Here is a 13,268-nt window from a genome sequence, read left to right as displayed (position 1 = left end):
CAAGAAGTGACGCTTTAAAGTTAAAAACACTTGTGATGTATTGTATCAAACAAATCGTTTTCACTTCACAAGATGTAAGTTCATGGTTTGGAGCCGTGTGGATTATTTGTGAATTATTGTGATGTTTTTATCTACTGTTTGAATGGGACAGACCAGGATGCAAAAAAATGTGACGGAGACCTTCTCAAATCTGGGCTTCAAAATCAGAATTAGCCCAAACTTGCTGATTGATAAATTATTTCTTGAGAAGAAAAAAGAAAAAGAAAACAAACCTTTATTTGTAAAGGTTTAATAATTTTGTTGTGTTTTTTTTTTCAAAGTTTTATATATATATATATATATATATATATATATATATATATATATATATTTTATAGTCTATATAGTTTTTATTAATTTTTATTTATTTTAGTACTTCAAGTTAAACTAAATGAAAATGAGAAAAGTTGCTTTGGAAAGTAGCATTATTATTATTGTTATTATTATTATTATTATTTTGTTTTAGTTCACTTTTATTTTGTTACATTTAACTTTTTTTTCTTATTATTATTGTTTAAGTTTCAGTTCTAGTTAACAAAAATAAGCCTGCTTGGTGATAATATAATATAACATAAAAATAATAGAAACTAAAAATATTATTTATTTTATATATATATATATATATATATATATATATATATATATATATATATATATATATATATATATATATATATATATATTATATTTGTAATATTATTTATAAATTGTTTTAAGTTTACATTTATCATCAGCAAGCGTTAAAGATTCTTTTGTTCGGAAGTTCCGAACATAAACACTAGCACAATTTGTATTATGATAAACATAAAGATTACTTTATTCGATTATACTTTATTACTTTGAGCAATTTCAGAAAATGCAGAAAAAAAGAAAGACCTAGAGCTCCTGAAAAAACAAAAACATTCACACACACATACTGTTTATTTTTTACTGTTTAGTTTTTAGTGGTTTATTTTGAAGTAACAGCCTTTTGTTTATTAATATGATGCAAATTATACATCATAGGCTAGCCTAGCTTCCACAGTTTTGGGATGAACTTCACATGAACTTCAAGCGGCTGGAGTGAACAACACTCATTCTGATGATGATGAACGGACTGCTCCAAAACCAGAATTAATGTTTTAAAAGCCCGTTTTGATTTGACAAGGTGTTTAAATTCGTAGTTCGAGTTGCTCTTACACAGATTGTTTGAGTGTGTTTGTCCTGTGTGTGTGTCTCCAGGCTTGCAGAGGCTCAGAAGATTCCTGTTGATGCACCAGGTAATTAATTAACAAGTTTTCTTGAGAAACAAATTAGAGAATATGCTGATCAACTTGCATTAATCATCTTGTTTTCTGTCTGTCCTCAGTTTATTATGCCTGGAAGAACATTGCTAATGGTTCTCTGACAAAGTAGGCTATCAAAAAAGAAATTGTGCATATTGTTTAAACTTGAGGCTTTATCAAACAATTTAAAGGATATAAAAGTAGCTACTAGCCTACAATTTTGCAGTCCTTTTAGGCATTTGTTTTGCTTCTGCCTTAGTAACAAATCAAAGACAAAACCGATATAAAGTGTTGAGGTTCATTATGGATGCTTTTCTTGTTTTCTACATCTCTCATTTATTGCAATCTTTGCTCATCAAATTACACAAACTTCCTCTTGTCAAAGAATCTTTAATGCATGTGTTACAAGTGTTACAAAAAGTAGGATGAAAAAAATACTGGTAATTTCAGAAATTCGTGATTAAATACAAATTCCCTTTTTATCCCTTCTTCCCCCTTTGGCTGCAGTCTGCAGTTTTAAATGCCTGCATAATATTATTAAAAATTGTATCCCACTGCAATTTAATCAGTAAAATAAATTATTTAGAGAAGAAATTATTTATAGTTCTTTGGTCAGCATAGACACAATACATGGCATCTCACACAGCGAGAAGATGAACCAGGAACTCCATCAGCATGTTGCTCAAGCAGAACGCCTAAGTTTAGATACTGCTGGTATCAGAGGGTTTCCTAGCTAACCGGCTGTTAGCAAGTTGTTCATAATAAGTAACTTCCCACAGAATGCACACGATAACAAGTTTCACCATGTATCGGAGCGTCTTTAATTAGTTTACTGCGCATGCGCGGGTTTTCTAGTCTTGTGGGTAGAGCCACAGTCTCACGGAACTTTGAATGCTTGCTTCTCAATATTCATAAGCCTTCGTGACTAGAAGAACTGAACGCAACGTATGAGCCTACTTAATATTTATAAGTAGGCTTTCACTATTGGAAGGACATTAAAACGTTTACGATCTAAAATCTGTCATAGTAGGTTTCCCTAACTCCACTGCCTCCCTGCTAAAGAGCTTCCTTTGGGTTTGTACTATACGAGTAGTTAAATAACCTTCCTGATCATCAAATCTACGTGTTTTTTATTTCGCTTTCAGAAGGAAACATCTGACAACACAACTGTAAGTTATTTATTTTTATTCCTTTTATATTTATTCCTTTTATATGTATTCACATTACTGATCACCTTAATTGCATCAGCTTAATTTGCGTTTTTAGTGATCAGAAAGAAATGTAAAAAATTATTTAGTTCTGAAGGCGCTTGAGCGTTTTTTTAATGACAAATGGATTTAGATAACAAGACGTCAGATGTGACTGTAAATGGCACTAAATAGAATCAATAAGAGTCTGTATGTTGTTTTGGAAATTTCTGGGAAATAACTCTTTATAAAATAAAATTTTTAGGTGGCTGTGATGGTCTAAGACTAAAATTCATAATATTATAAAGCTAGAGAAGAGTACCATAACTCCTGACAAGTCTTGTTCCATAATGTGCTGTCATGGGCTTGTCCCAGTGTAGAAAGTCCAACCTACTTTCGATACTGCAATCTTCAAGCAACTGACTGCTGAGAGGCCCGTCCTTCAGTTATCAAGCTGTTACATGTTTGTAAATCCAGATATTTGTGCTCATTATGGCTGTTAAACATCTAAATTAAGAAAGAAGCAAACAGGTTATCTTTTGGTGCTTTATATGAACTTGTTGCACCTATTGTTTTAAAGGGCATACTCAACATTACTTATCCTTGAAAAAAAAAACTTAATAAAATAATCAAGTACATACTTATAAGTCCTAAAAAATTCATAAAAACACAACAAATTAAGATTCAAAAAAATAATATCACCAGTTTTTAAAAAGCATTATGAAAAAAATGACAAGTACAGAAATCTCAATAAGGAAATGTATATTTCAATATCAGGAGAATATTAAAATTGATTCAAAATATTAAAATTGTTTAACATTTGTTTAACATTGTATTAACATTTTAAAGAATCAACTAAAATTTAAACAACAGCAAGCAACAATTTGATTCATGGATTATTCAGTCAGTTATTCAAGTTCTCCATTCTATTAAAATTGGGGATCCTCGGGGAACTGCCTTCACCAACTCTTTGTACTCCACAATAGCGCCCTTCATATTCCATTGGTTAAGCTTCTTCTTATTTCTCTCATTTCCCTCTCTCTATCTTCCTCACTCTTTTCTGTTGACATCTCTTTTCCTGACGCTGTGGTGGCATTGTTTTCTGTAATACATTTCATTGAGTTAATTAAAGGTCATGGATATTTTCATATTTTAGCTGACTAATGACTGTGTGGGTGTGGGTGTGGAGAAGGGTGGGTGGGTGGTTGGTTGTGCGTGTGCAGGGTGTGTGTGCGTGTGCAGTGTTTGTGTGTGTGTGTGTGTGTGCATGTGTGTGTGTCTGTGTACAGAACATTGTCAACTGGCCTGGGCGCAGATCCCCCTCCTGGCTCAGTGATTTGAACCTACTAACTGGGAATTTGGGAAATGAAATTAACTGTTTACTTCATCGCTGATACCTTTTGCTTGCTACTGGAATACGTTTCCCAGAATCCATCTCTGTAGAATCTCTCTAGCTAGCTGATAGCTACTGTGAGCTAATGTTATAACCTCCAGTAGTCCACATTAACACCCATTTCTCATTATAGCATATATGTGACCCTGGACAACAAAACCAGTCTTAAGCGTAAATTTCTCGAAATTAAGATCTATACATCATCTGAAAGCTGAATAAATAAGCTTTCCTTTGATGTATGGTTTGTTAGGATAGGATCCAACTATTTGAAAATCTGGAATCTGAGAGTGCAAAAAAATCTAAATAATGAGAAAATCGCCTTTAAAGTTGTCCAAATGAAGCTCTTAGCAATGCGTATAACTAATCAAAAATGAAGTTTTGTTATATTTACAGTAGGAAATGTACAAAATGTCCTAATGATTTTTGGCATAAAAGAAAAATCGATAATTTTGACCCATACAATGTATTTTTGGCTATTGCTACAAATATACCCCAGCGACTTAAGACTGGTTTTGTGGTCCAGGGTCACATACTATCCCTTGTCATTAGATTTAACTTTCTGTGGAATCAGCCTCATGAAGTCATGTGATCTCAGACACATGATATCCATGATAAAATTATAGTAAATTTCCTGTTGACTACATTTTGTTTCAAGAGGAAATAAACACACTGGAGTTTGGTGTTCCAGATTACTGATTACCCAATGTCTCAGATTACCCGAATTCACCCTACTGTATGAGTCATTTTTAAGAATAGGTTTAGTAACATCAGTGCGTGTTTGTGTGAGTGTGTGTGTGTATGAGATTGTGAAAATCATGGAAAATGTAAAGCATAATGTGATAATATGATGCAACATGAGAAAAACACTTACAGTAACTCAACAGTAGTTCAAATAAAAACTACATAATTTCCTCATGTTATATTTCTTGGAATTACAAGAGAATATGTCAATCTAACATACATTCTATAACCTTTATTAAGATTGCAGGAAATGTGAAGCATTATTTATCAGTAGATCTGTTTCTTTTGTGTCCCTTTAGTGACCATGTCGGACTCTGTGGACGCCATACAAGTGAATGCCAAAGAGTATGTGTGATGCTAATAAAAGTTAATTAACTACAGAACTTTAATTACAAGGACCAGACATACAATATGTAGGTTTGGTTTTAAAGAAATAGGTCACCCAACACTGAAAGTTTGTTTCCTCATGGGAACAGATTTGGAGAAATGTAGCATTACATTAGTTGCTCACCAATGGATTTTCTGCAGTGAATGGGTGCCGTCAGAATGAGAGTCCAAACAGCTGATAAAAACATCACACAGTAATCCACATGGCTCCAGTCCATCAGTTAATGAATTCTGAAGCAAAAAGCTGTGTTTGTAAAAAACAATTCCATGAAATGGTTGCTTGACGGCACCCATTCACTGCAGAGGATACATTGGTGAACAAGTGATGTAATGCTACATTTCTCCAAATCTGATGAAGAAACAAACTCATCTACATCTTGGATGGCCTGAGGGTCAGTATATTTTCAGCAAATATTCATTTGTGGGAGAACTGTTCCTTCTAAGTCAAAATTAGAGCAACCTTTTGTTTATAAAGCAATCACTGAACAAAATCATCACATTGTGAAGTTAATGAAAGTAACTTTGTGTGAACCCTATGAATCTGTGATTAAATAAAACTTTAAATAATGACTTAAATTTGGGATCCTCACATACAGATTTTGTGTCACACATACTGGACACATACAGGATGATAGAATGTAAGTTTTTGGGTGTTTTCACATTGCGAAGTTAATGAAAGTAACTGCTAACTATCCACTTTTTAATTACCACTTTCTGAAGTGACTGTAAATCAGTTCCACATGAATTATGAATGCATCATAAAAGTATCTTTGTTTGCACAGGGATTCGTATCTCACAGATGCCGGAGTCGATCAGACAGATGCAAAACCACATTCAGATGTTTTTCAGTACAACATGAACTATCCCAGTCTGGGACAATGTGTCATCATCAACAACAAGAATTTCCATAGAAAAACAGGTAAGAGCTGGAACTAACACTGATGAGTTAAACAAGTCAGTATTAATGTTCTCATATTTTTTTTTCTTTTTTTTTTTAAACAGGAATGGGAGTTCGTAATGGGACAGACCAGGATGCAAAGAATGTGATGGAGACCTTCTCAAATCTGGGCTTCAAAATCAAAATTAGCAATGATCAGACTGTCTCACAGATGAGAGATCTGTTAACTAAAGGTATTTGGTAACACTTTAGAATAGTGAACACTTATTCACTATTGACTATGACTTTTCTCTCAATAAATTCCTAATTTGCTGCTTATTAATAGTTAGTAAGGTAGTTGTTAAAAGGATACTCCACCCCGAAATTAAAATTTTGTCATTTATCACTTACCCCCATGTTGTTCCAAACCCGTAAAAGCTCTGTTCGTCTTCAGAACACAATTTAAGATATTTTGGATGAAGACCGGGAGGCTTGAGACTGTCCCATAGACTGCCAAGTAAATAACAGTGTCAAGGTCCAGAAAAGTACGAAAGTCATCGTCAGAATATTCCATCTGCATCAGAGGTGCAATCTGTGTTATATGAAGCGACGGGAACACTTTTTGTAAGCAAAGAAAACAAAAATAATGACTTTATTCAACAATTCCTTTGTCAGCGGTCTCCTCTGTGTCTCTTCATATCACCGTATTCTGTGTATGCTCTTCTGTATCATCCCCGCCACAAGGATGCGCTGTTTCTACGTGTATTTAGCTTTGATTTGAAAGAAAACAGCACATACTTGTGGCGCGGAGACCGTTGCCAAAGGAATTGTTGAATAAAGTCGTTATTTTTGTTTTCTTCGCTTACAAAAAGTGTTCCCGTCTCTTCATACAACCAGATTGCACCTCTGATGCAGATGGAGTATTCTGACGACGACTTTCAAACCTTTTATGGACCTTGACACTGTTATTTATTTGGCAGTCTATGGGACAGTCACAGGCCTCCCGGCTTTCATCCAAAATATCTTAAATTGTGTTCCGAAGACGAACGAAGCTTTTATGGGTTTGGAACGACATGGGGGTAAGTGATTAATGACTAAATTTTCATTTTGGGGTGGAGTATCCCTTTAAGAGACCCTAAAGTAAAGTGTTACCAGGTATTTTTTGCGAGATGCTGACTGAGCCTGAATAGTGATTGGTTACAATAATTAAATCATTCAGTCATAAACTCATGTATTCTTCCATCCTCAGTGTCTCAGGAAGATCACAGTCGTTCGGCCATGTTTGTGTGTGTGTTGCTGAGTCATGGAGATGATGGAAAGATATATGGCACAGATGACTACATCGAGCTGAAGCAACTCTTTACGCTCTTCAGAGGAGACCGCTGCAAATCACTGGTGGGGAAACCCAAGCTTTTCTTCATTCAGGTGAGCTGAATGATAATATAGAAGAGTAAAGTTGATTTATTTCTCAAAATGCTTACTATTATAGTCTTTGTTAATATTTTGAATTAGATTTTTTTTATACTTTCTGCTTTTATTTTAATTTTAGTTAATGTTTTAATACTTTTGTTGTGTGCTTTTGTCATTATTATTATTATTATTTTAAATATGTCTATATAGTTTTTTATTATTATTTATTTTTATTTATTAGTGTTTATTTATTTGATTTTAGTTAATTTAGTACTTATAGTAAGTTATATTCATTGAAAATGAGAAATATTGCTTTGGCAGCTAGCTAAAATAAAAATAAGTTTAGGTGTTTCATATTTTATTTTATTAACTTGACGTTTATTTTTAAGTTTAAAAAAACTTGGGTAATTTTATGGTTTTAGTTTTAGTCAACAAAATAACTCTGCTTGGCAAGATATTTTACAGTTACATTTACATTTACATTTAATCATTTAGCAGACGCTTTTATCCAAAGCGACTTACAAATGAGAACAGTAGAAACAATCAGATCAACGAGAACAACAACGGTATACAAGTGCTTATGACAAGTCTCAGTTAGTGTAGTACAGCACACGTAGCCCCGGGGTTTTGTTTTTTTTTTTTTTTTTTTTTTTTCGGAATATGATAGAAAAGAAAAAAAGGTAAGTACTAGTATTAGTTGGTTAAGTGCAGGCGAAAAAAAGATGAGTCTTTAGATGTTTTTTGAAAATGAGTAAAGACTCAGCTGTTCGAATTTGAGATCGGGAGGTCATTCCACCAGCTGGGAGCAGTCCCAGGAAAAAGTCTGTGAGAGTGATTTTGAACCTCTTTGGGATGGCAACACAAGGCGTCGTTCACTTGCAGAGCGCAAACTTCTGGAGGGTGCATAAGATTGAACTAGTGAGTTTAGGTAAGTTGGCACCGTGCCAGTGGTCGTTTTGTAGGCAAGCATCAGTACCTTGAATTTGATGCGAGCGGCTACTGGTAGCCAGTGTAACCTGATGAGGAGAGGAGTAACATGGGCTGTTTTTGGCTCATTGAAGACAACCCTCGCTGCTGCATTCTGGATCAGTTGTAGAGGCTTCATAGTACATGCAGGAAGGCCCGCCAGGAGAGCATTGCAATAGTCCAGTCTGGAGAGAACAAGAGCTTGGACAAGAAGTTGGGTGGATTGCTCTGACAGGAAGGGTCTAATCTTCCTAATGTTGAATAAGGCAAATCTACAGGAGCGGGTCGTTGTAGCAATATGGTCTGTGAAGCTTAACTGATGATCCATCACAACTCCTAGGTTTCTGGCTGTCCTGGAAGGAGTTATGGTTGACGAACCCAGCTGTATAGAGAAGTTGTGATGAAACGATGGGTTAGCTGGAACCACCAGCAGTTCAGTCTTAGTAAGGTTGAGCTGAAGGTGATGGTCATTCATCCAGCTAGAAATGTCACTCAGACAGGCTGAAATGCGAGCAACTACCGTCGGGTCATCTGGTTGGAATGAGAAGTAGAGTTGAGTGTCATCAGCGTAGCAGTGATAGGAAAAGCCATGGTTCTGAATGACAGATCCTAATGACGTCATGTAGATGGAGAAGAGAAGCGGGCCAAGTACTGAGCCTTGAGGAACCCCAGTAGCAAGTTGTTGTGACTTAGAAACTTCACCCCTCCAAGACACCATGAAGGATCTATCAGACAGGTAGGAGTTAAGCCACTGGAGTGCGGTTCCAGAGATGCCCATCTTTCTGAGGGTGGACAGGAGAATCTGGTGATTAACAGTGTCAAAAGCAGCAGACAGGTCCAGCAAAATGAGTACTGAGGATTTTGAAGCTGCTCTTGCCAGTCGCAGGGCTTCAGTAACCGGGAGCAGGGCAGTCTCAGTTGAGTGGCCACTTTTGAAGCCAGATTGATTGCTGTCCAGGAGGTTGTTCTGTACAAGAAACATAGAGAGCTGGTTGAACACAGCTCGTTCGAGTGTCTTTGCAATGAATGGAAGAAGGGATACCGGTCTGTAGTTTTCTAGAAGTGCTGGATTTAGAGATGGTTTCTTCAGCAGTGGGCTTACCCGAGCCTGCTTAAATGCTGAGGGAAATGTTCCAGAGTGAAGAGAGGAGTTGATAATGTGAGTAAGTGAAGGTATGACTGAAGAAGAAATCGCTTGAAGGAGGTGAGTGGGGATCGGATCCAGAGGGCAAGTAGTAGGATGACTGGACAGGATAAGTTTGGAAACGTCCGTCTCTGAGAGTGGAGAGAAGGAGGAGAACGAGTGAGCATTAGTCGTTGTGAAGTTATCCTCAGTCTGCGGCGTGGAGAATTGGTCACTGATGGTTCTTGTCTTATTTGTGAAGAAAACTGCAAAGTCATCAGCTGTAAGAGTCGATTGAGGAGGAGGTGGAGGCGGATTAAGAAGAGAAGAGAAGGTTTTGAAGAGTGTCCGAGCGTCACAACAGTTGTTAATCTTGTCGTGGTAATATGATGTTTTAGCAGTGAAGACGTTTGCAGAGAAGGAGGAGAGGAGAGACTGATACACACTGAGGTCGGTAGAGTTTCTTGATTTAAGCCATTTCCTCTCTGCAGCCCTGAGTTTAGAGCGATGTTCACGGAGTACATCGGACAGCCAGGGGGCAGATGGGGTGGTGCGTGCTGGTCTAGACGACAGTGGGCAAAAGTTGTCCAAGCAGGAGGTCAGAGTGGAACAAAAAAGTGTCCGTAGCACTGTTCGTGTCCAGAGCTGAAAACTGCGAGGAGTGAAGGAAGTGAGGATGCAACCACAGAGGATAGGCGAGATGGAGAGAGTGAGCGTAGGTTCCGTCGAAAGGTGACCCGCGTTGGAGCGTGTGCCGCTTCAGGAGTAAGTGTTAGATTAGCAGTAATGAGGAAGTGGTCTGAGGTGTGCAGTGGAGTAACTAAAGTGTTGTCCACTGAGCAACAGCGCATGTAGATGAGGTCCAGTTGGTTGCCCGATTTGTGAGTGGCTGTAGTAGAGACTCGCTTGAGATCAAATGAGGCGAGCAGAGTGTTGAAGTCAGCAGCCTGGGGTTTATCTAGGTGGATGTTGAAGTCACCAAGCAGTACCAGAGGAGTACCATCTTCAGGATAATTTGATAGCAGCACGTCCAACTCCTCCAAGAAGTTTCCCAATTGACCTGGGGGACGATAAATGACCACAAAGTGGATTTGAACAGGGTGGGTTACAGTAACAGCATGTGATTCAAATGAACCGTGACCTGTAGGTGGTGGTTGAAGATCAAATTTCCAATCTTTCGATATAAGGAGACCAGTACCTCCACCCCTCCCAGTCGTACGAGGGGTGTGGGAACAAGTGAAATGAGTGGAGAGGGCTGCGGGAGTGGCAGTGTCCTCAGGTTTTATCCAGGTCTCAGTCAGTGCCATGAGGCTGAGACCAGAATGAGTAGCAATAGAAGAAATGAAGTCTGCTTTGTTAACAGCGGACTGGCAGTTCCAGAGACCAAGTGGAATAGAGAGCGTCGGAGTAGAGGTCAGAGGGACAGGCCTTAGATTTGTCAGGCAGGCCTTCCTTCGACGTACATAGCGTGCTCTCCGAGTGTTAGTAGTGATAGTAGAGATCTGAAAGCACATAGTGACTACAAGTGACCAAAATAAGTATTTGCGGAAGAGCTGTACAAAAATTGAAGGGGAGAAAAGCAATACTCAAGTGCCCTGTCGGTGTCCTTGCTCGGTGGAGTCGCGCAGGTAGAGTCGATGGTCTTTACACTCGTTGGTCTTCACACGAGGAGGCTTCACACGAGGGCTGCCGCGACCGCTGCTGCGGTGACACCTACCACTTATATATTTGCCTGATTACCTGTGATTGAAGTCAGCTTGTCACGCCTCTCTATTTAACAGACCGAAACTGTCCAGTCCCGCGACAGGCAAACGCAAAACCAAACGCCACAATTCACACGTAAGACACACAGTGATTAAAGCAAAGTTTCCCTAGCAACGATAATCACGCAGTACTCTAATGAGAAAACGAGGCAAAAAAACACTTACAAACTGCTGTCCTTCTCTGTACCACGACCAAATCTACAATTAATAAAAACTAAATATATTGTTCCTTATCTATTAAAAGATATTTAAAAATTGTACATATTAATAAAATTATTAAAAAATAAATAAATAAATAAAGGAACAGTTCACCCAAAAATGAAAATTTGCTGATAATGTAAAGGCCATCTATGATGAGTTTGTTTCCTTATCAGAACAGATTTGGAGAAATTTAGCATTACACCACTTGCTTACTTAAAGATCCGCTGCAGTGAATGGGTGCCGTCAGAATGAGAGTCCAAACAGCTGATAAAAAAATCACAATAATCCACAAGATGTTGACTGATGGACTGAAGATGTGTGTATTACTTGTGGATTATTGTGATGTTTTTATCAGCTGTTTGGACTCTCATTCTGACGGCACCCATTCACTGCAGAGGATCCATTGGTGAGCAACTCATCTACATCTTTGATGGCCTGAGGGAAAGTAATTTTCAAGGAAATATTCATTTTTGTGTGCACTATTCCTTTAAAAACTAACAATTCCTTCTTGTATTTCCTGTTAAAAAATGGGCGAATTGAAGGGCTCTTTCCTTTTTTTGAAGTAGCCAATAGAGTTTTGTTCACTAACATGCAGAAATCCAAATTATACGACATAAATAGTTTCCACTATTTTGAGATGAATAGCTTTCATGTGAACTGCAAACTGTACTGGACAGAATACTCACTCTAATGATGAACAGACATCGATAATAACAGTTTTAAAGGCCAATTTTGATTTGACGGTGTTCAGATTTATAGTTTAAGTTGCTCTTACACAGATGTTTGAGTGTGTTTGTCCTGTGTGTCTCCAGGCTTGCAGAGGCTCAGAGCTAGATTCTGGCATCGAGGCCGACAGTGTAAGTGAAGAGGAAACACAGAAGATTCCTGTCGAGGCAGATTTTTTGTATGCCTACTGCACTGCACCAGGTAACTAATAGCCTGTTCTAAAATTTTTCTTGAGATCCAAATAAGAAGATGCGCAGATGCAAATGCCCTAACTGTCTTGTTTTCTGTCTGTCCTCAGGTTATTACGCCTGGAGGAATGTTGCTAATGGTTCCTGGTTCATCTTCTCGCTGTGTGAGATGCTGTCAAAATATGGCAAGCGACTAGAGATCATGCAGATCATGACACGTGTTAACCACAAGGTGGCGCTGGACTTTGAATCCTCCTCTAATCTGCCAGGGTTTGATGGCATGAAACAGATACCATGTATTGTGTCTATGCTGACCAAAGATCTCTATTTCTCTAAATAATTCATGTGTATTTTACTGATTACATTGCAGTGGATATGAACACTTTTAAATCATTTTTAATAATATTATGCTTCCATTTAAAGCACTGCAGACAAAGGGGGAAGAAGGGATATAAAGGGAATTTATTTAATCACGAATATTTGAAATTATCTGTATTTTGTTCATCCTGGTGTATGGCATGTTTACAGTGCTGGATTTGACACAGACAGCTCTTTTAGGATTTTTATGCACTTTTAAGCTGTCAGTCATCATTTGTGCCTTGCTTGCTATGAAAGTTCACAATTCTCAGGTTTATCATCAGCATGCATTAAAGATTCTTTGACAAGAGGAAGTTCTGAACATAAACACTATTTGTATTATGATAAATAAACATTTTACTTTGGTATTTAGCTTGTGCATTTTGTATAATTTGCTTTGAGATTCTAAAATTCAGCAAAATGCAGAAAAAAAGGGGTACTAAAAACATTAATGCATATAGATAGATAGATATAAAAAAAACTATTAAAGGAATTATTTTTACAAAGAAAAAAAATTACAGCATTTTTGCTGTGTCTAAAACTATTTTGACTTCATTCTTCTGCTTGAAAGCAGTTTCATTAATGTACTTTAGTTTTAATTAAGAATCTGAATTAGTGTTTATTTTTATGTTTTCCATTTTCAAG

At 37.2% G+C, this 13,268-nt stretch overlaps 1 protein-coding gene across 3 annotated transcripts; it reads left to right on the top strand.

Annotated features, from left to right (window-relative positions):
• Nucleotides 1-1,236: 1,236 nt before the first annotated feature.
• On the top strand, nt 1,237-12,991 carry LOC109089113 (caspase-3-like). 3 transcript variants are annotated; one of them, XM_042769893.1, is made up of 9 exons: nt 1,266-1,298; nt 1,388-1,430; nt 2,450-2,473; nt 4,925-4,970; nt 5,795-5,931; nt 6,015-6,143; nt 7,139-7,314; nt 12,165-12,279; nt 12,377-12,991. In XM_042769893.1, exons 4-9 carry the CDS (start codon nt 4,930-4,932, stop codon nt 12,604-12,606), a joined length of 828 nt encoding a protein of 275 aa, XP_042625827.1. In that variant the 5' UTR covers nt 1,266-1,298; nt 1,388-1,430; nt 2,450-2,473; nt 4,925-4,929; the 3' UTR covers nt 12,607-12,991. The 3 variants fall into 3 exon arrangements, with proteins under 3 accessions (XP_042625826.1, XP_042625827.1, XP_042625828.1); XM_042769892.1 differs by lacking the exon at nt 2,450-2,473 and having other exon boundaries at nt 1,237-1,298; XM_042769894.1 differs by lacking the exons at nt 1,266-1,298; nt 1,388-1,430 and adding an exon at nt 2,158-2,330.
• The last annotated feature ends 277 nt before the right edge of the window (nt 12,992-13,268 follow it).

The sequence above is a fragment of the Cyprinus carpio genome, chromosome A14, assembly GCF_018340385.1.
Source record: "Cyprinus carpio isolate SPL01 chromosome A14, ASM1834038v1, whole genome shotgun sequence".
Classification (NCBI taxonomy): domain Eukaryota; kingdom Metazoa; phylum Chordata; class Actinopteri; order Cypriniformes; family Cyprinidae; genus Cyprinus; species Cyprinus carpio.
Note: the sequence above shows the minus strand (reverse complement) of the source record. Positions and strands in the feature narration are given on the sequence as shown.